The sequence below is a fragment of the Malus sylvestris genome, chromosome 5 (genome assembly GCF_916048215.2).
Source record: "Malus sylvestris chromosome 5, drMalSylv7.2, whole genome shotgun sequence".
NCBI classification, from domain to species: domain Eukaryota; kingdom Viridiplantae; phylum Streptophyta; class Magnoliopsida; order Rosales; family Rosaceae; genus Malus; species Malus sylvestris.
In genome coordinates, this window is record NC_062264.1 from 31,739,984 (window position 1) to 31,762,564 (window position 22,581).

The 22,581-nt window shown below is 38.2% G+C and overlaps 3 protein-coding genes and 1 long non-coding RNA gene across 6 annotated transcripts; 1 reads left to right on the forward strand and 3 right to left on the reverse strand.

Annotated features, from left to right (window-relative positions):
• Nucleotides 1-223: 223 nt before the first annotated feature.
• On the reverse strand, nt 224-4,325 carry LOC126622055 (long-chain-alcohol oxidase FAO2-like). Its single transcript, XM_050290706.1, has 3 exons — nt 3,974-4,325; nt 3,277-3,549; nt 224-2,100 (listed from the first exon to the last, which is right to left on the reverse strand). The coding sequence occupies exons 1-3, from the start codon at nt 4,199-4,201 to the stop codon at nt 370-372; spliced, it is 2,232 nt and encodes a 743-aa protein (XP_050146663.1). The 5' UTR covers nt 4,202-4,325; the 3' UTR covers nt 224-369.
• A 7,489-nt stretch (nt 4,326-11,814) lies between these two features.
• LOC126623782 (uncharacterized) lies at nt 11,815-14,132 on the reverse strand. Of its 3 annotated transcripts, none has more exons than XR_007623882.1 (4): nt 13,611-14,132; nt 13,318-13,449; nt 12,665-12,724; nt 11,815-12,487 (listed from the first exon to the last, which is right to left on the reverse strand). It is a non-coding gene; the product is annotated as an uncharacterized LOC126623782 (long non-coding RNA). The 3 variants fall into 3 exon arrangements; XR_007623883.1 differs by having other exon boundaries at nt 12,651-12,724; XR_007623881.1 differs by having other exon boundaries at nt 11,815-12,724.
• Nucleotides 14,133-16,597: 2,465 nt separating this feature from the next.
• On the forward strand, nt 16,598-18,349 carry LOC126622783 (polyubiquitin-like). Its single transcript, XM_050291503.1, has one exon. The coding sequence runs from the start codon at nt 16,598-16,600 to the stop codon at nt 18,347-18,349; it is 1,752 nt and encodes a 583-aa protein (XP_050147460.1).
• Nucleotides 18,350-18,501: 152 nt separating this feature from the next.
• LOC126624438 (glutathione gamma-glutamylcysteinyltransferase 3-like) lies at nt 18,502-22,164 on the reverse strand. The gene is made up of 8 exons (XM_050293500.1): nt 21,856-22,164; nt 21,600-21,756; nt 20,933-21,171; nt 20,640-20,803; nt 20,302-20,353; nt 19,741-19,968; nt 19,020-19,526; nt 18,502-18,806 (listed from the first exon to the last, which is right to left on the reverse strand). The coding sequence occupies exons 1-8, from the start codon at nt 21,928-21,930 to the stop codon at nt 18,759-18,761; spliced, it is 1,470 nt and encodes a 489-aa protein (XP_050149457.1). The 5' UTR covers nt 21,931-22,164; the 3' UTR covers nt 18,502-18,758.
• Nucleotides 22,165-22,581: the final 417 nt, after the last annotated feature.

Here is a 22,581-nt window from a genome sequence, read left to right on the forward strand (position 1 = left end):
ATCTTATGAAGGTGGTGCTATCCGCACCTGTTTTTATCTCTCACACACTCATTTTAATTTTCAAGCTTCAGATTGAATGAATTTAAGAATATCAACAGATAAAAATTAACAAGAATATGATAAGTTAAAATGAAGGTATGAATAGCACTAACCTTTTTAATTTGAGTTCAAAGGTAATGTTGGTCTAAGTTGGGTAGAGCCGTGCTCTCTATCTGCACCTTGGTTTGAATACATCTCATCGTAGTTTAGATTAAATAAAAAAGCGCTCAATTTTGTATTGTTTAGGTACAATATCAAGATTATTTTTCATGGTTTATAATTTACAAGCACCACAACAAGAAAAAAATCTAATTACTAACAAGATGTATATTAATCCTTGTCCAAAGATTGTGCAATCTTCTTGGAAATGCAATAAGCAGTGGATTCAATGGTGATCATTGGATTCACACCAACTGCAGTCGGAAGCAAACTTGCATCGCAAACAAACAACCCTTTTGCCTCCCAACTCTCACCATTTTCATCAACTCCTCCTTCCTCCTCAGTAGCCCCCATTCTGCAACTCCCCATCTGATGAGCAGATGAGTAAATTGTCCACAGCTCCTCCCTCGCGCTCGGCCCTGCGGAGGTGACAACCGTGTCCAAAAACTCCTCCAAGTCCTCCTCCTTAACCCCCTTGCATTTTATCCTCTGCCCGTCGTTTCGATATGTCCCCACTTCAACAGCTCCTGCTGCAATCAGGATCCTCAGAGCCTGCCTTAGCCCTGCTAGAAGATTTTCTTTGTCTAATTGGTCTAATGTGTAGTGGACCCTCCCCTCACGCTTAACCACGCCCGAACTGCTGTCTCTCACCAATGCAAACAGGTTAGCTGTTCTTGCATACTTCTCCATCTTGTCCTTCATGTCAAGCCTTGAAATCCATGGAGACAATGTAGCAAATGAGGCCGGCCCTAGCACAGCAGTCTCAATAATCGCGCGTGCATTTGCGGTCTCAGAAACCACTTTGTGGATTGAAGTGATGATCCCTCCCTCATATTTTTTTCCCTTGAACTCCGATTCGTGTTGAGGAAAGTATCCCCAAGACAGCAGAACAGGGTGGAGGTGGAGGTTCCGGCCAATATTCCGATTCTTGAGTCCACTGGAGATCATTAGAGGAGGAGTCAAGAGAGACCCACATGCTGAAATTGTCACTTTTGCCTCGATTTTCAGCTTCCTTTTTATGTTCTTGCTCAAAGATGTTGCTTGCACCCCAAGGCATCGCTTTCTTCTACCTCCGTCATTGTCACTCTCGAGTATAAACTTCTCAGCTTTGCATCCGGTTAAAATCACCGCACCACATTCCACAGCATCGACTAGCCAAGTTGAATCGGTCCCTTTCTTGTCCCCTGTTGGACAGCCATAATTGCAGAAACCGCAGTAATGATCTGCCGATGAGTTCCTTGGAACTGATTCAACTTTCAATCCAAGATTTTCGCACCCTTTTCGCAGAATTTGATTTTGGAAATTTTCTTCGGTGCAACCCTCCGTGACACTGATCCTCTTACACACAATATCCATGGCAGATTGGTAATCCTCGCTTGCATAAAGTGGAATCTTATGATCTACAGACCACTCACGAAGAACATTATGTGGCGTTCTGATAGATGCAGACCAATTTACCGCAGAGCCTCCTCCAACTGTTGAACCGGCTAAAATCATTACCATCGCATCTACGGATGCCATAATTCCACCAGATTCGTATAGCTCACTCATTGAAGGGCCTTCTAGAGAAGAGTAATCCTTCGGCACGAAATAGTTCCCTTTCTCTAGAACGACCACTTTTTGGCCAGATTGAGCAAGAACTGCAGCTGCAACTCCTCCGCCACAACCCGAACCAACAATGACAACATCACAATTGATCCTGTGGATGTTGTTTGCTGCATCGTCCGCCACTTCGAGGCCTTTCTTCGTGAGAGATTGGACGAGGGTAGAATCGCTTTCATACACGGTTTCTATGATTCCCTTATCAAGAGGTCTCTCCTTTGGGGTTTTAATCAATTTTTCTTTCTTGTCTAAGTCAAATCCAATCGCTTTCCATGCTGGGTTTCTTGAGTTTTCATCAATCTACAAACCAAGCAGCAAAAGAGGAACAAAAACTTCAATTTCTAATGGAAAAAGAGTGAAAGATGAAACAAGGACCAATATAATAATTGCAAGTGTGCACCAACTAAAGAAGCAGAAGTGGAGTAACGGAGTGAGTATAGAAGTATAAAAGTTAACAATATTGTCCTTTTGCTTTGCCCTATCATTATTCAAAGTCATGAGGGATGAAAGCAACCGACGACATAAATTATCTAAATTAAATTAAGGAAAACTAATGAAAATGGCTTGAAAACTTTGAGTTTTAATGATAAGGACAAAATAAAGGGTAAAGTGAATAGTACCAGGATTGACTTTTTAGTGCAAGAATGTGGTTTTTCGTTAAAGTAAACAGTAACATGGACTTTTCGTTAAAACTCCTATTAAATTATTTATCAAGGAAAAACAATGGCATAAGATAAGGGTCAAAACTGACATGCCTTACCTACACCGGCAACGACACTGGTATACCAAACTACTAATGCCAGTGAAGAAGCCAGAAATCGAAATTAGAAGAGGCCTCTCAGTCATATGAAAGAAATTAGACAAAAAATAATATAACTAATGGGAGAAAAGGTTCACTTTTTGTAGTGGAATGAAAAGTTTTAATCAAAAAAGAGTAGTGGAGTCAAGAAAAAAAAAATATTGAGATAATTATATCATAAGCACCGAACTTTAGTTCCTACTTGAAGTTGAACAAAAGTTAATAATCATGGCTCAAAACTGCAGCTATGAAAATTGTATTTCAAGATATTCCTCCTCTATTCTATATGTGTGGGGTTCATTGTATAACAACACTATATCATAAAAAATGATGAACTAACTAAGGAAGGCTAGTTGATATAAGGCTTTGGTTTCATAACAATACTACTGTAAAACACTTTTTTTTTTTCAAGAGAAACATAATAAAGTTAGCTGGGAGTAAAATCACAATATCACAAGTCAAAGAATGCAGAATATCCAACAAAAGGCACACAAACAGAAGCTACAAAGTAAAGATACTTCAGGATAGGCCCGGGCCTCTCTTGGTCCTCAAGTGACTCCGCCATTGACTAACGCACACACATCATTGTTATTAATTCGAAATACTGTCACAGGGTCAGTACTCAGTATAAGTAAATCTTTTTTACTGTGGTGCTAAATATTCAGATAGAACATTACCCTGGAGAAGAAGGTGTAGAAGCAGAACATTTTGACCACCATAAACATCAATCTGATTGTGATGACAAGCTTTCCCCTTGACCATTTGTTGAGGACTTGTTCTCTTTTGTCCAATGACATTTCAGAGAATTTGTGAATGAATGGCCATTTCCAGTCAAAGCAAATTTTTCCACAAAGCAAAAATGTTCCTAATCTCAATGATAGCATCTTCAGAAATAGCCTCATTGCATCCACCGCTTCTGGTTGAGCTCTCTTCACTATCATTTCTGCTACCTGTTTTACCAAATACTGAACCAATTAATTAAGGAAAATACTTAGGCTATGTATTTCTAATTTTATAGGAAATCACGGTTTGATACGTGTGCATAAATTCTTTTTTTCTTTAGTGATTTTAATGGGAAAATACTTGACTCCTTATCTTATCTTGTTTCTGTTTTGGGTGAGTTATTTGCGCATGCGTCAAACTTTGATGAAGAAGCCAAACAATATCCTTTTAGCGAGACTGAGTTACTTTTGCATACACGTCATACTCTAATGTAGAGATAAAAGAAAGAATGATTCCTTACAAAACAATGTTTACTGATTAACCTAAAAAAATAATAAAACATAACAAATTGAATATTTTTCAAATCAAAAAGAGATAAAAGCTTTCCAATGAACTTTAACAGAATACAGTGAAACAAGATATGGAACTGACCTCATCTGGGATGGGAGGCTGAGAGCCAGAAGCTGTGTGGTAGGAGGAGGAGGAGTAATGAAGGGCTTGGTGGTCATCTGGGATTTCCTCCAATGAGAGAGGAGGTATAAGAGCTTCACAGATGGCAGCCAGTGATTGCATTTGAGCTGAAGAGAAACCATGGCTGAATTTGCTTTCCCTCCTTCCTCCTTTCAACAACGGATGACAACTGCTCTCCCTCCCCTCCATATCTCTCTCTTCTTTCTCTCTCTCTCAATAATAGGATTACTTTGGTGTTTTTTCAGTGTTGTCCTCGTAGGGGTGTGTCTTTGCCTCTTTGGCTTCATACATATATATATATATATGTGTGTGTGTGTGTGTGTGTATGTATGTATATATATGTATGTATAGAGGGAGAGAGAGAGAGAGAGAGAGAGAGAGAGTATTTGCCGTGTGGAAACAAACAAATAAGAATTTGTGATACTCTAGAACAAATTGGAAACTCGTTTAAATCAAACACTCAAACCCATTCTAGAAAATAAAATAAAAAACTCATCAAATAGTTAGGAATATTAATTGTAAACCAAAATGTTAGGTTACCATATTTCATGATAGCAATATCTCTCGAATTGAAAAAACATAATTTGAGTAACCACGACAAGTGACCTAGTAGAAAACTGTGAACAACTCCCTAAAGAAAAAAAGGGAGGTCATGAGTTCGATATTTTGTAAGCTGTGAATCTGATTGATCATAGTTACAAGTAGGGTGAATTTCCAACTATCCTCCTCCAAACACGGGCGGGGTGAATAACAGTGGTTCCCCATTTATTGTCCCTTTTTTTTGAAAAAAAATGATTGAGTTGTTGAGCAATGAACAAATTTATTTTTTTTGTATTATACGGTGTGACAAGAAAATATTATATTAATCTAAATTTGTAACTAAATCGTAAATTATATTAAAAATTCAATATTTACGTAAAAAGTTTGACTCTCATCCTTCCATTTTCTTAAATTCGAGAATAAGAATCATCTTGATGTTGTAATGTCATATGTAGATGGCCCACATAAATAGTTCTTTACTATTTATCTGTAAAAAAATTCGAAGAATTACTTTTTATTTGAAGATATTGTTGTGTTTGGCTCATACATTTGTGAGTAATTATGAGTCATGTGTTAACAACAATGAAGTGATATGTGTTTGCTTTCGGTGGAAATATCACATGGTGTGGGTTGCATGAAAATTGCAGACAAAGTAAAAGCAAAAGTTTGGTGGACATCATCATGAGTAAAAACATAATGATGATGCTTGCTTTTACTTTAATGATGATGTTTGTGGAAAAGGGGAAAATTGATTCCTTTTTTCTTTTGCTATTTATTTTGCTAAGAATCGAAGGGAGAGAGAGAGAGATTTGGCTCTCTCCTGAGAAGACATCAGAGAGCATCCAAAGGGTGAGAGCATTCGGTTCTCCCATGGGAAAGCATGGGCACGGGTGAGAGAAAATCAAGAGAGCTAGAGTGAAAAGTATTCTAGTGAAAGAACTCTTGGGGTAGAGTGAGGCTCTTGGGAAAATTCTATGAGTGGGTGTGCAAGGGATTTGTGATTGGGTTATGTTGATTTAACTTATGTGTACTTGTACTGTTATTCTCATAGTGAAGAGCAATATCTCTCCGGGAATGTAGGCAGGTTTTTGCCGAACCTCGTAAATTTATCGATGTTTTTATTTCTTGTATTTTATTCTGTTCAACTGAGTGTGATTTTGGTGAGGTTGTAATCTGAATCTCGTTTCCGCACTGACAAACGGGCCAAGGCACAACAGATATTTTGTAAAGTAAATAGTGTTGCTACATTATTTCGTCGAATGAAAACCTCTATAAAATGAGGTTCATTCGTTCATTGCATATACACAATTCAATATAAAAAACAAAGAAGATAAAAGTAAAGAAGAGGGATTCAGGAGAAATTGCTAGTGAGCTGGGCTAGAGAGAAAAAAGAATAGTGAGAGTCATCTTTGTACTCCTATTATTTTAGATAATGAGAGAAAGTACTGCTGCTGCCTGAAGACGTAGGCATACTTGCCGAACCTTGTAAACATTGTGTCTCGTTTACTTTATATTCCACAGCCCACATACCACCGATTTTACAACATATTATCAGCACGAGAAACTCTCGCTTAAGTGCAAAACACTACACAGAATCCAAACCCAAAACAATGGTTCAAGATGACATCGTTCTTAGGTATGTCAAATTTTTATCTATTTTTTGTCTCTCTCACCATGCCAGAAGCGCCTTATTGAATCCTGGTGAGAATTGAAATTTACAATGACCTGTAGTCATCATGAAATGAGAAAACTCGTATTTGACAAATGGTTTCCAGAGATCCAAAAGAATCTAATCGGACTTGGAAACCCAGATCGCATCGTTCTTGACGGATCTCAAGGACTCATGGTAATTCTAGCATTGAGTTTTATGCTACTCGACACCTATGGCTGCCATCTTTTGATGGCGTTGCAGTCCTCTGGTAGATGCCAACATCTTCATCGTCCCCAATTTTGTGACTCCCTGTCTAATATCTAATGCCAGAAGCGTTATCACCACCATTTTTTTTGGTGAAGAGATCGACGACGACAAAAGTTTTTATTTTGGTTTTGCTCCGCTGGCAAATTCCTGTATCCTAGCAGCGAGCCCCAATTTTGGGATTACCTTTGCTACCAAGGTGCTTAAAGCTCATTACCATACCTATATAAATAAATAGAATAAAAATGGGGAGCCTGAGAGGTGTGGCACTGTGGTTCTGGTTGTGCACAAAAAAAGAAATAAAAAAAGTGAATGATCAATCATTCACGTGGAAAAGATAAAAAAGGGGAAATGGGGCTAGATTTTTGGAATGGTTTATTGCACCATGTGAGAAGAACGGAAAAAAAAAAAGATGGACACTTTATCATTGTCTTTTTTGTTTTGGCATATTATGTGAATGATATTGGTTTAAAATCATATCACTAGTTTTATATTGGATAAATTACAAAAAACTACCTCAACAATTGGTGTCACGACACTTTCATACCTCATCTTTCAAAATTGACAATGTCATACCTCATCTTACCAATTTGTGCCAATGCTATACCTTCCGTTAGCTTGGCATGAATTTCTCAGTTAAATACTCACGTAGCTTGATCTGGAGCCCATTTTCTATTAAAAAATTATTAAAAACTAAAAAAAAAATTTAATATTTTTAAATATTAAAATAATAAAGAAAAGTTAAAAAAAAAAAAAAAACCAACACTAAGTTCGTTCCCTTCCCCTCCTTCTCTCTCTTCTCCCCATCTTCATCTTCTTCCCCCTTCCTACAATTGCAACCCAGAAAAAAGAAGAGAGAAAAAAAAAAACCAATTTGTCTTCCCCGTTCCCCCCCGCCCCCACTCCCTCTTCTCCCCGCACCCAACCTCCCCACCTTCGCACCCACCCTTTGCACCCAACCTCGCACCCACTACCTGCAACCCATAAAAAAAAAAAAACCTAGAAAAAAACCCAGATCCTGTTGAGGTGGAATCAGGAAACCTTCGCCAGGTCAATTCCGAAGGTTGAGAACCTGGGCGAGGAGAAAATGGGGGAAATGGGTGTGGAGGGAAAATGGTGGGTGCCGGGGGGAGGGGGGAGAGACGAACGAACTAGGTTTCCTTTTTTATTTCCTTCTCTCTCTTCTTCTTCTTCTACAGGTTGGGTGGAGGGGGGGAGGGATGGACGAACTGGGTTTGGTTTTTTTTTTTTTTTTGTTGTTTCTTCCTCTTCTTCTTCCTGGGTTTGTTGGGGGGGGGCAACTGGGTTGGGTTTTTTTTTTTAATCTTCTTCCTCGTCTTCCTCCTCCTTCTTTCTGGGTTGCTAGGGGTTGGGTTTGTGGTGGGGGGAAGGGGGTGAACTGGGTTGGGTTGGGGTTTTTTTTTTTTTAATTTTTCTTCTTCTTCTTCTTCCTCCTTCTTCTTTCTGGGTTTGTTGGGGGGGGGGGACGAACTAGGTTGGGTTGGGGTTTGGCTAATACTTGCATCCCATTAAAATTTGGAGCACATGTGAACCACATTCAAAAGCAAACACTTAAACTATCATGCATGGTATCAGATTACATCAACTTAGAAATCAGTCAGTTTGACGAATTCGAAATCAATAGGAGATACTCTTTCGGGGGAGCATCCAAAACAGATCAAGAATTTAACGAAGTAACCAAAATTGACATATTACCATCTAAGGGAGAGTGTTGTAATGTCGTATATGGATGGCCTACATGAATAGTTCTTTACTATTCATCTGAAGAAAAATCAAATGAATTATTATTTATGCACTATTTATTTGAAGAAATTTTGTAAAGTGAATAGTGTTGCTATATTATTTCGTTGGATGAAAACCTCTATAAAATGAGGTTCATTCGTTCATTGCATATACACAATTCAATATCAAAGAGAAAGAAGAGAAAAGGAAAAAAAAAAGATGCAGGAGAAATTATCAGTGAGCTGGGCTAGAGAGAGACGAGAAAATAGTGAAAGTTATCTTTGTAGTCCTATTATTTCAAATAATGAGAGAAAGTATTGCTACTGTCTCAAGGACGTAGGCACACTTGTCAAACCACGTAAATATTGTGTCTCGTTTACTTTATATTCCACAGCCCACATACCACCAATTTTACAACACTTGACAAGTTTTTCAAACATGCTAATTGGCATTGTTGACCAATAAGGTGTTTAATTTAAGTGAGTGTGATAGCTATATATAAGAATCTTGCAACATGGGTTTGATTCTATAACACTATTATTACACTAGTGTGAGTTTAATATGTTGATATAACACTCTGAATTTAATAAATTGCACATGAGTTCAACATATTGGTATCAAACTCAAACTTTCCGGCACTCTATAAGAATGATTTGTATATGAGTGTTGAGTTCAATATATTTATATTACACTCATTTTCTTCGGCCTAATATGAATGACTTGTGATACCTAATTCCAAGATAAATTTTCTTTCCATAAATAAGTGAGTACTATTTTTTTCCTTCCTACCCATTGGAATCGAAAAAAAAGATGGAGTTTTAACGAAATACTCCCAGTATTATTCACTTTTAACGAAAATGATATTTTTACTGTAAAAAGTCACTCCTAGTACTATTCACTTGCAATACATTTTTATCATTTTGATTAAAATTCAAAGTTTTCAAACATTTTTCAATATTTTTCCTAAAAAAAATCAGCTTCCAAACTTAAATCTGTGACATTTAAAAAGTTATGGTCTCTCTCTATCTCTCAACTGTCCATTCAATAGTTCAATAGGACCATGAGGATGCATGGCGCATGATGCACTCCACAACTGCAATCTTTGGGGACCCACTGTCCGTGGAGGTGGTTAGCAATTTTGACTCGAGCTCTACGTTTTCCAACAGAGTTCTTATTTATTTATTTATTTATTTTGAAAAAAAGCTTCTTCACATTTATAACAAACTAAAACATACATATAGGCATACCCAAGGTCCAAACAACACACATAAACAAGCAAAACACGGGCCCAAAAAACAAACTACAAAGGGCCAACCAGAAGTTGAAGCCCAAAAAGCACAAAAGATGACAAACACCAGAAAGTTCTACACCAATCGCCGCCGATCGCGATCCGGCCAAGTCCTCTTCCACAACCAAGCATCGCTAGAGTAATTGCAGCATCTCACCTCGATGAACGTTCTGAGCCCAGCCACAAAGAAAGGAAAGCCAGCAAGTGGTTGGAAGAAGCGCAACAAATCGCAGTTTTGAAGCGGCTGCAGATCGAAGCAGAGATGAACAAAGAGGAATGCCGCTGGGGGTAGGAAGAAATGGCCAGATCGGAAAGGAGAGCAGGGGAGAAAAGGGAGAAGCATCGGAAAAAGCAAAAAGAAAAGAAGAAGAAGAAGAAGAAGTAGAGAGGAAAGAGGAACTGGCAGAGAAGGGAAAAGGAGGAGAAAACTCTAGCCGAAGCCAGAGTCGGCGCCAGAGAAGGTGGGCAAGATGAAGACCCTCACCAAGTCGGTACCCGGGGGGGGGGGGGGGGCAAGAGGAAGGCAAATTTTAACAGAGTTCTTAATTTGAAAAAGCACTTATGGTTCAAAACCTCCCATGCATGAAGCATACTCCACAACTCCTACTTGATTATTTAACATCTTTTATTAATTGCCTACATAGATATTTTAGGGTTTCAGCTCTTGTTTAAGAGTATTGAGAGCTATTTACTACGACAAAAATTAACATTAGTTGTTCATAATACATTGGATAAAAGGCGGACTTATCCTTGGCTAAAGGCGTGGGTAAAATGCATATCTGTGCAAGGCTAATAGTCATTTGCTAACCTCATTTTGTACAGCTAATATCGACAAATGCACCTAAAAAGCTATTATCGATGACTATTATCAAGTTTTCTTATGGTAATCACGAATGCCCAAAATTGGCTAAAACAATGATCTAACGAGAGCTATCCGCTACAATAAAATTAACATTAGTCACTACATAGAGTTGAATAAAAGAGAGGCTTGTCAATAACTAATGAGGTGGGTAAAAAGCATATCAATTACAAATGAATTACTATCAAAATTATTATTATTATTTTTTTTGGAAACTGGAAATATTATTAACCAGGACCTAAACCAAAGAGAGTACAGAAAGCCACACAGGGCTAACAACATCAGACATGAAAACAGAGAATAAAGGAAATAAACTACGACACGGAGGAGTATACGTGTCACCCTAAGACCCAGTTAACAAAAGCTAGCTTGGAGGGCATGGTAGCCCATCCTTGTTCAGAATACGAACAAACGAAGATGAGGGTCGTTGAACCTAGACTAAGTCGCTCATCTCCACACTAATATGGAACGCTACATAATCCGCCGCTTCATTGGCTGACCTTGGCACCCAAGACCAAACACACGAACTGAACGCCTCGCCAACCCCACGAATATCACACAACACCAGAAAAACCTCCTAAGATCCATGGTCAATGCATCCATTTAGCCATGATATTATCTCCTTGAAGTTAGATTCCACCACAATACTATGGAAGCCCCACTATCTCGCCATCACACATCCCTCCAAAACACCCCTCACCACCGCGGCCAAAACACATGATGCACGGATCTTCTTCCTACGCACCGCCAAGCAGCAAGAGGTTGAATCCCGCCCACTACTAACCCCCGAGCAAGCTTCCAGGAAGGATGAAGCAGCGAGGGACATGGCAAGCACAGTTCGCAAAGGGGAGGGTTGCCGTTAGTTAAAAACAGCATCACATCTTGCCTTCCAAATGGACCAACAAGTAAACACAACGTATGACATGGTTCCCCTCCTATCCTCTACTTACTGGTCCCGTGTGATCATTCCAAATACGTTGGAGCCATGAGTGGAGTGTAGACACCGAATCACTATCAAAATTAATTGATGTCCTAATATTCATGACACATTTACAGGCACACTGCCAATGCCAGCCTTTTTCTATTTCTCTCCTATCGACATCAAATTAAATAGTAGACATGGCGGCCCCATTATTTATGATTCTACCGGCGTATACACCTCCATACTAACGTTTACCATATCTGTAGAGATCTTTATTATGGATTACTTTTTTTTTTTTTGATCAAATATTATGGATTACTTCTAATAGTAAACACAAGCAAGTGTACCCGCGCGTTGCTGCGGGGTTTAGAAAATTGTTGAAAATGTAGAAAGTGTAGAAAATATATGTGTTAAGGAGTAGTGTTTAATATGTACATATATTACATTCGTGTGTTCTGATGGTCTTTACAAATATATAAATGAGTATAAATATTCATGATATTGCATTTAAAATAATTAATTAATTACCAAAAACAATACTACACAATGAGTGAGGATTATATCCCTATAAAATAACTGACTCACTAACTGCATCTTGACACTATACTGAGATGGTTTAATCTTGTAACACATGCTACCATCTTCATATGACATTGATTGAACCTCACAAATATATAGACAAATCATGTGACATTTGGAATCACCTTAACTCTATATACTCTAACAAATTGAACCCGAAAACAGAAGGCCTTGAATTTCAGTGAAGTGTCAATAAGCTGTCCACAAAGTAGGGTGATCAAAGAACATATATAAAAGCATGCTAAAAATTGATATACCTCCAAATAGTTCTTCTCGTGGAAATAATTGATTTCAAGTGCCTGGTCAACGAGGCATGCTTTCTTCCCACACATTGCTTAACAATCCATGAACCCTGAGGAGAGAAGAATCAGTTAGAAGTTAAACCTTGAATTTCATATAAATCATCCCCCTTGATAAAACTCTGTAGCAAGGGTGTATCTTCGACTGGAGAATTCATCATATAGTATAGTGCCAAACCATAAGTAGTTGAACTTGGACCTAGTTCACATAGATAATTTGGTAATTAATGGCAGGCAACAGGGAAAAACTGCAAAGAATAATAGAAAAACCCATGAAAGACAGATTTACCTGAATGTTCACAATGAAGAAGAATTATCTCCTACCATGTGCTGCATATTTCAACAAAGGATTGCAAAAATTATGTAAAATGAAAATTACGGCCATTTTTGTGCCAATTCAATGTTTTTTGGTAGCCCCATATGTAAAGTGGTTAGGAAAAATCTTAGTAATAAAGAGAAAAAAACAAATCAAATCAAATCCTCAAATAATGACCTGAACGATTCTACCTGCAAGGCCTCCAATATCATCTTCACGTGACATGCACTCCTAGATGCCAACTTGCTCATCTTCACAATGCAAAAACTTAAATTATACACAAAATTAAGGTGCTTTCAGGGACATTCATAACCTCAAGCTATACTCGGTAACATAGAACCGGTAACATATGGGCATGTTATACTAAAAGCAATTAATTGAAACCATTGAACAAAAAAGAGCGAAAGCGGATAAAAACTTAGAATTTGAAAAAGTATTTGTTATGACATGAGCCATCAATTTTCGCAAACTTTTTATATGTTTATCACGTCATAGGCATACAACAGACTGAAAGAAGGAAATTTGCATGTTATCTGTAAAAAGTATTTATAAATTTAGTGTGTAACTCAACATATAAGTAGATACCGGGGTTCTATCCGTAGTTCTACGTCAGTTCCTGTTCCAATGAAGTAAGAGATCCCCTTCACAGTTTATAATCTTCACATTATATTTGTGGGTAACATATATATTATCTCTTTATAGAGCACCAATAGTTCAACAAATTAGCAGATATATAATGTCTACTGCCTATTATGGTTAAGCTTTGTTCGAAATCATTGTAATATTACTTTGAACAAATATATTCCAATGATATAAATAGGGAATCTATAAACCATTATCGTACCTATTTGTAGAAAAATGCAGTAAACTTTACTTGAACTGAAATATTAGTACTAAACAGACACACTTCACTCGCACTGGTATATTAAGATTTTGTAAAAACGCTTATTGCTCATATCCCAGCCGCTTTCTCTCTCTGCACAAAGCATACACAACTTTGATTGAGACCTGCTAACGAAAATTTGTGCACAACCCAGAATTTTGAAGGAAAAAAATATGAAAAATTAAATAAAACCCATTTATATTAAATCAAATATTTGAAGCAGAATCTTTACATACAATAGATGAAGAAGGTACCTGAGGTGCTGAGGAATAGTTTGAGACCAACATCGACGCCGACCTTTGCCGGAATCATCGCATAAACGTAGGAAAACTCTGAGGAGTATTAAAAAATCCTCATCGAAACCGTAACAAATCGAGGCATGCAACGGCTGTTTCTTGTTCCTGAGATGAAGGGGAGACGATTGGTCAAACGTTGAGGTCCGATTTGCCGGCTTTCAAACGGAAATAGCCCGTCGTCGTCAGCTGAGTCACGGAGGGAAGAGATATGGAGACTTGTAATAACACAAACAAAGGGAGGAATGGAGGAGCCCTCCAGACTCGGTGGGGATCATTTTCGTTCAAATTGAAGTGAGCAGGAATGAACAAATGGAGGAGGAAACTGAGTTTCCTTGCTGTGCTGTCGAAGAGAGTGAACGACAGCTCAATAACTCAACACCGAATGGCAGACATGTAATAACACAAACTAAGCAAGGGCAAAATCGGAACTACACTGTTCTTATGAACAGTGATTCAGTTGTTTTTGGGTTTTAGTATAGATTGAATTTTTGGTGATAAGTGCTTTTTTACAAGCACTTTTATTAATAACACATCAACAAATTTCAGTTGTTTTGATAAACACAATTTAGATCTTAAAGAAGGAAATATAGGCAGTGTCCTAAAAGTTCGCGCCTAGCGCCATCTAGGCCCCACTTAGGCGCTAGACATACTTAGGCGCTAAGCAGCTGGCCACTGTCACGATTAATTCCTAAGTGTTTAAAAAACAAGAAAGGCACCTAGACCAGCCTAGGCTCCCGTCTATTCCGCGACTCTCGCTTAGACATAAAATAGACAACTTTTACTTTGTACTTTATTTTTTCGATAAATTGGAAATGGCTTGTTGCATACTTGGATGAACACTTATTATAAGTTTGTTTCCTATGTTTTTAATATGTTCTAGTACTTTTTAATTTAGAGAAATTTTATTTGAACTCATACAACCTATTTCTACCCCCAACTTACTCTCTACACCCATATTAATTTTAATTAAACCATCAATATCTCTTTGAACCCAAATTTACTACCTAAATTACCCTTACAAACCCAATTCAGTATGTAAGTTTATCTTTACACCCGTTGAGAAAATAAAAACACAAAATGAGTATTCTACAACTCATTCAAGACGTAAAGAGAACAATATATCTTACATATTTGTCTTGCACTTAATCCTTCTTTTGCTGCATATTTCTCATTGCTCTGTTTCTTCACCGAACCAACCCAAGCGTTGAGGTATTCAAAATATTTTTTAATTTGCACAAGTTTAGGTATCCTATGGGTTTCTTTCGCACCTTGTGCTCCGAACAAGTTTATTGTTGAGATTTTACCAAGTATAATTACCCAGTTCAATTATTGATTTCAATAATCATTGATTTCAATTTTTTGCTCGAGTTATGGCTACTTCCTCTTAACAAAAAAGATTTGGTTCTGACATATATTTATCGGGACACTATCACTAAAAAAGATAATTACCATATATATGGATCTTTGAAAAACCTAGAACATGTGGGGGCAGAGAAACAAAATACCAAGAAATACATCATCCACCTTTTTTATCCTTGATTTCAATCCTATTTGCAGGCAATATACAACTGCTACTAAAGCCTAAACAAAAAGAATTGGAATCAAATAAAAAATTAACATAAATTGATTCATATTTTATTTGAAAGATTTAAAACTTCAAAATTATCATATATCCGTCAAAAAGAGCTTATTTCTCTCTTTGACAACGTCTTAGGATTTTAGCCAAAACAGAACGTAAAAAAATTATTGCGTGATGATAAGGGTTTAATTATTGGAGGTGGGTTTATCGATAACATTTTGATTTTTGTATTCATTTCATCTTGTACTTGATGGTAATTAGACAATAGGTCTAAGAAGACAATTCACAATTAAGATTTAAGTTGGGTGTAAAGTGCGGTTGTTTGGGTTCAAATAAAATTTCCCTTTAATTTATATGTCATTTTATTTTGCATTTTATGTATTCCAATACCATTATGTATTTTTTAGGTATAAGTAAACATTTATTTATATGTTATATAATAAATTAAGTTAAAATTAAAAAACAAACTAGGCCACCGCCTAGGCGCTAAGTCCTTACTCGTCGGTCCGACCAGCACCTAATGACTTTTAGTTGAGCCTATCTTACACAATGTAATTAAGATCATTTTGTTTAGCCAAATAGAGAAAAGCTTATGTTTTTTTATCGTATCAGAGTGTGTTGGCTTATGCAAATGGCCACACATGCTCCACATTATTCAATTTGTGTTACTTTTACCACATGTTAGGTTTGAAAATTCATCACACATAAGGAGACATTAAGAGTATGCATCACAAATCGAAAGCGACCTTGCATGTGCTTAAAATAGGTGGACTACTTCTCATGGTGAAACCTCAACTTCCTTCAATATATACTTTTCCAGGAGATGCTTCTAAATTTTTTTTTGTCAAACACAAATAAAAGCATTTTTGGTTGTCGAAAAACACTTATAGCCCCTTCAAAATATCGCAAACAAACCCTAAACCTCAGTGTTGGGAGAAAAAAATGGGCTTGTCGTGCCACAGTTATTAGACCCACCAAGTAAATGATGATATGTGCCTCAATCCAAACCTAAACCCTTTTTTTCCAATATCATTAGGGAAATAGGGAAGAGTTTGAGACTATTACTATAATTTAGGGAAGGGGGAGTTTCAAATTAAATAGAAATCAAACTCTCTATCCACTAGGGTATTGGACTACATGCATAAAATCCTAAACCCTAGCTGTTTTGCGTTAAACCAGATCTCATCGGGAGTTGTTGTCATACTCTTGTTTGAATTACAATACTTGTATCTCTTCTCTTGTAGTTTAATCTTTGTCATACACGGATTCATAAAGTAGCATTATAAATATCAATGACCTGCAAACTCGCTCCATTCATAGAGTAGTTGTTTTCGGCTAGATTCTCTGCAGTCTAATGACAAACAAGATGAAGTTCAGACCCTACGACATACTGATCAAGAAAACGTCCGACAGAGATATCATTATGTTCAAATTGAAGAGTTCAGATACTATCAAGCATCTCAAGGCCATGATCCAGTGCGTGGAAGGCGTGCCGGTGGAGCGACAAACCCTAGTTTACAATGGCAAAGTGCTGGATCGTGACAACGAAACCCTAGCAGCGTGCAATGTTGAAAGCTGGTCTACTGTTCATGCAATCTTTTGTTCTGAGAAAATCAATCCCAAAGTTGATGGTGTGAGTATCCATGTCAAGGTGCCGGGCTGGGGACCTGTTTTGGTGGACATAAAACCGTGGTTTACTGGCCGGGAGATTAAGGCGGTGACAGAGAGCGTGGTAGGGTTTGGTTTGGACGATTTCGTGGTGAGCCACGGTGAGGAGTTTGTAGAGGATTGCACGAGGATTAGTGAGTGCAATCTCAATAAGAACCTTTGTTTTACGTTGTTGCCGGTAGGGAATAGATTTCCGATTATCGCCCGTGGTTGCGGTTGGGAAGAATTGATATCGGTGAGTGAATTGGATACCGTTCGTGATTTGAAGGAGATTGCTGGAAAGTTTGCTGAAGTGCAACTTGACAAACTATGGCTTTTTCATGGTGGCCATATGGCTTATCTTGATGATGATGAGAAAACCCTAGGGTTTTACCATGTGAACAAGAGATCAACGATTTGGGTGTTCGGTTCTTCTTCGAAACTGTCCATCAAAATGCCGCAGGTTGGAGAAACGATCGCGCTTAGCATCTACAAGGTCAGTTCCATAATGGACATCAAGCAATATATTTGTGAGAAAATGGGGATCCCATGTACAAGTCAGAAACTTTTTTACAAGGGGCAGTTGCTTGATGAGGCTGAGTGCTTGAAAACCTACAACATGGAAGGGAATTGTGTTGTTTATGCAGTTTTTCGGTGTGGTGATCAAGCTGAAGAAGTTGAAGAAACTGAAGAAATAAGCTTAACTTTCCGGAAGACGGAGAGAAACTCGAAAGAATACCTGGTGAGGCACTCCCATTTGCAAGAACCGGAAAGAAAACCAGACCCAAAACCAGTGTACGATGAGGATTCATTTGAAATCAAGTTAAGTTCTTCGCATACGATTTTTGATGTCAAGGTAATAGTTGAGAGCATGCTAGACCTCCCAATTAGTGACCAACAACCATACTGTCACGACGAAACGCTAAAAGATTGGGAAGTCATATCGGATTGCAACGTTACAAATTGGTACTTTTCCAGCTCTCCATTAACAATCTACGTCCGAACACCCGATGTTACCGCACTGGGACTTCCAGCTAAGAGTTCGGACATCATTGACGATGTTTGGATCCCCCCACCAATGATTGAAGAAGTTAACGGGCAGCCATGTCTCTTCCTTGATGGCACTCGCCTCATGGGCACGAAAACACTAGCTCAGTACGGCATACAGTCAGGTGCGGATTTATTGTTAGACTGTTTGGTGCAGATCAACGTGACGGGGCCAGACGGTACAATCACTAAGGTGGATGTGAACCCTTCCCACATAATCAAGGCAGTGAAAGAGAAGATTGAAGAAATATGTGGCATCCCATATGGGATACAAAGCCTTACTTATGGTGACGAGGAACTTGACGACAACATGACTATTGGGCAGTATGAGGCGCTGTTCGGCAGTCTATGGGCGCTAAGGTGGAAGTTTTCTCGTAGTTCTTGGTCGTTCTTTTGGCCTTCATACAATGCACTGCACTGCTGACTAGCTTATCATCCTCAGCACGTCCGCTATGAGTAGCAGGAACCCGAGAATGCTGTGATTTTCTCTAGCTTATTTCATTCAATGTCCTGTTTTAGGTTTACAATCTCCCCTCCCTAGTATCGCATATAACCTTTCAGTTTATGCTCTGGATATTGCCAATGTAAATTTATCTATTGAATGCCAATGACTAATTTTTCTACTGAATGTTTTTCTTGGTAAATCTTACAACTGAATGTTAATTAGGATTAAATCATAGTACAATTACATGAAAAAAAATACCTGTGCTCACCAAATCGGCCGAAAAATTTCACTCCTTTTGTGTTTCCTTTTGGGTGTATGTGTGTTTTATGCTTTAAGAACTTAAGCATAAGAAGAGAATACATATCTTGAAAGAGATACAGCTCCATTATCACTTATCAGTCATGAGGAAGTGGATTTGCCGTCGCAAGTAGAAAACCTGCAACGGGCAATCAATCCATGAGTTATCAAATCTAAGGTCTGTGCTTCTTACTGTGTGTGTGTCGTAAAATAATTAGGTTAAAAGGACTCCAGGCTACTCCCTAAAAGAGTGCTTTTGGGTAAATTAGGTCTTGGGTGCTAAACCGGTCAAACAATGAAGAAAAATTAGACTGGTAATAAATAGTTGAGGCTCCAAAGAAATAGACCTTACCTCCTCTTGAAGCAAAGTTGGTAGACAATCGGTTGATATGAGGCAATTGATTTCTGCTAGTAGCTTCTCTTCTCTAAGACCAGACCATGTTTGTTGAGGCAGAGCCAATAGAAGTACTGTTAGAACATCACCTGTAGATGGATGCATCCCTATGCAGCTACCTTGAAAATAAGAACACAAGCTGCTTGGTTCGGTTTGACATGAGGGAACCAGCATCTCAACTGCTTGTTCACCGCCATTTGTTGTTACAGTCCCCGACACCACGGTAACGGGCTTTTCACCATTGCACTTCAAGAGTTTCACGTCAGTTTGCCTACAGCATGCTCGATCAAATGAACTGACACTCCCGGAAAATACTTGTCCTCCTTGGCAACAAACATTGGCAGCAATTTCAGGCAATGTATCTTTACCACCTTGTGATATGTCTTTACAGATTGATTTAGAAGCCAACCATTCGCTTACGTGTCTGAAGAGTTCCGTTTCTCTTACTTGTTTTAATACCTCTTCCTGAAATGCCAATTAGAACCTCAAAATCGCAAGTCCCCATCTATGTATTTCTTTTCATTTCATGTATAAGAAGAAATGGACGGGTATAGCTTAGAATGTCATCAATCTAACACTCTTTTGCTTTTCTGGAAAAAAAGAAGAAGAAGACGGGAACAGAAACAGAAAACCAGAATGCAAGCATGAAACCATGAATAAAGAAAGGGCTATAACAAACCTTGATAGCGAGCCTTCCTTTTTCCTCTTTGTCTAAGCTCAGATTCCCATCCTCTTGTCTCCGAACTTCAGCAACCCATTTAATGAACTCTCTCAAGTCAGCAGGTGGTGATTTGAAGAAAACAGAGATTACATTCTGAACATCTTTTATATCTTCCGACTTCAACAAGAGAGGAACGTCTTCTGTTAAGTACTTCGCAATGCTACTCCAACCTTCATGTCTGCAACTCTGGGGACAATTCACAGTTACAATAGGATCTAATGTTTTATGGCAAGTGGAAATAGAATAATAAACCAAAAATGTGTAACCACGAAGGTTAAACAAATGTCTATTGTGGAAAGGTTAGCAATAGCAGTGTATATAGAAACAAACAGTGTGGATTTTGTATTCATCCAATTTTGATCATATCTAAGTTCATCCGAAGGTCTATTTGCATTCATCCGAGTTTAGTCATATGTATCTAAGTTTTTCCACAAGGATACCAGTGTAATTCTGAAATTTTCACATGAAATATCACAGGAACTAGGTTACATAAAACAGATCGGCCTACAAGAGCAATACCACAGTGTAGAGAATAGACGGGCTTCTGTTAAGCCTTGAAATGATCATGTACCTGAAAGAATCAAATTTTAGAACGTAAACGGTAGTGAAGTAATCAATAGGAAAACGATAAGGTCCCCACTGTAGAATTTAATACAAAAAACTACAGCCTATGAGTCCATGACCCATATGAAAAGGTGCATTAACAACTACGAATTAAAGGAAGATATTATACAAAGACAAAAAGTGAGCAAGAAATGCTACTGCAGTTTGAACAACAAAAGTCTATGATTATAAAGACCTGAACCCTTTTAACCCCGACAATTTAATATATGGAACTTTAAAAGTGAAGGGCATACCCCCGACAATGTCCAGTTGCTTCATCAATAGTAGTCATTCCCTCCCAAAGAAGCGAAAGGGGAACCCAATGAGGAGGATATTTGAATCGAGCAACATCCAAAATGAGAACCATATCTGTTCCAGCGTGATAGCCACCAATCGGTGAAAAATGACCACTCCCAGTCTGTAACCAGATAGAGCAGTGCTAATATGTCACTAATGATCACAATACAACTCAATGATACAAGATAAAAAAAACTAACTCAATTTCCTAGATATGCAAAGACAAAAGAAAGGACAAGTCTCACAAAACCTGGCTAAATGCAGCTCTGTGGTAAGATGTGATGACATGACAATCCTCTGAAGAAGTACATGAAATGACATGCTTACGAAATTCATCCACCGAACTTTCATAGGTTCGTAATGCCTTGACTTCAGCTCCGTTGCAATGCGCCAAGCATGCAACTTTCCCGAATGTGATGCCTTCGGCTTTGACCTTTGCCAAAGGCTCACAGCAATCCAGCATTGAGTCATCAAACCATCTCCATGGGCCTAAGCTCACAAAAAGTCACAGGACATCATCAGGCAAATAAACAAAAGACTCGTTGGGAGTGCTTATGTAGGTAGCACTTTTGCCGTGCTTTTATCATAAACATGTCAAAAAATTTATTATAAATCCACGTGCTTCTATGAAAAGCACCTTGAAAACTTGAAAGTGTTTCATGAAGCACCTGCTAGTTCAACGACCAATAATTGCTTTTAAGTTTTTATGCCAAACTTAGTCAGACACGTTTTTTATTGTCAAAAAGTACTTTTAGCTATTAAGAAGCAGTCTCAAACAAGCCCAAAGTATACGCCTTTATAATCCAAAGGGCATTTGGAGCACCAGAATTGAACAAAACCCTAAACCCAAATCCTAATTTAGCTCTAAAATCAAAAAGTACATTAGGGAAATTGGGCAAATTGAGAAAAGCAATCACCTTTCCATTTTCTTCCGGGATCAATGGCGAGGGCGTTGAGGACGACAGCGAGGGTGGCCAGCCCGCAATAAGCAGGCTCCGACTGCGTTTGGTAGTAAGAGATCAACTTGAAAAACCCCTCCATGGTTCCATTTCCAAGAGCTTCAGTAAATAACTTCTGTAAAATGATAAAATTCACATTCACATTCACACAGAACCAACCAAAAATACCCAAATGCGATTCATTATATTCTAGAGAGAGAGAGGGGGAGAGAACCTTTCCGTCTGGGGAAGCAAATTCGATTGCAGGAGGAGAGGGAAGCTCCCGGCGGTAGAGGCCGACCACCGCCATTAATCTCGAGGTGGGAATTCGATTCAGAAACAGGATTCGAATACGAAAGCGAGAGTGAGTGGGATTTGGAGAGTGAGATTACTCTCGAGAAAAAGTGCTTTTCTTCAGCCTTCGGGCTTTCAGCAAGCAAATAATATTCCGCCCCTTCTTTTTTTATTAAATTTTGAAAACGCCGTCATCATTCGTTGACCGTTTATTTGTGGCGGGTGACCAAATCCCCCTCTCTCTCTACCTCCTTCAACCTTTTTGAATTAAAAAACCCTAGACTCTTCCAAGGACGTACAGCTAATTTTGTGCTCTTTTCGCGATGCAGAACGACGTGCCGTTTGCGTTGTTGATCGCCCCACGTTTTCAACATTGGAGCCGGTTGGTTTTTTTATGCACCAATATTAAATGGGGAATTCGATGTCAAATTATTTGGAACCATATGATCTTAACTATGGTCATTTTGTAATATATGAGTAATGAAAAATATTCACTTTTTTACAAGTGTGATCATATCATTTATCAGAATAGTTATGACATATGACGATTGAAATAAGATTTGGTGTTTTTAAACCACAAAATTATCGATTTTCATTTCAGTTGTAATCATAGCCAACCCGTAGTTAAAGATATAATAGAAATAAGTAACAAATCAATTACAAGACT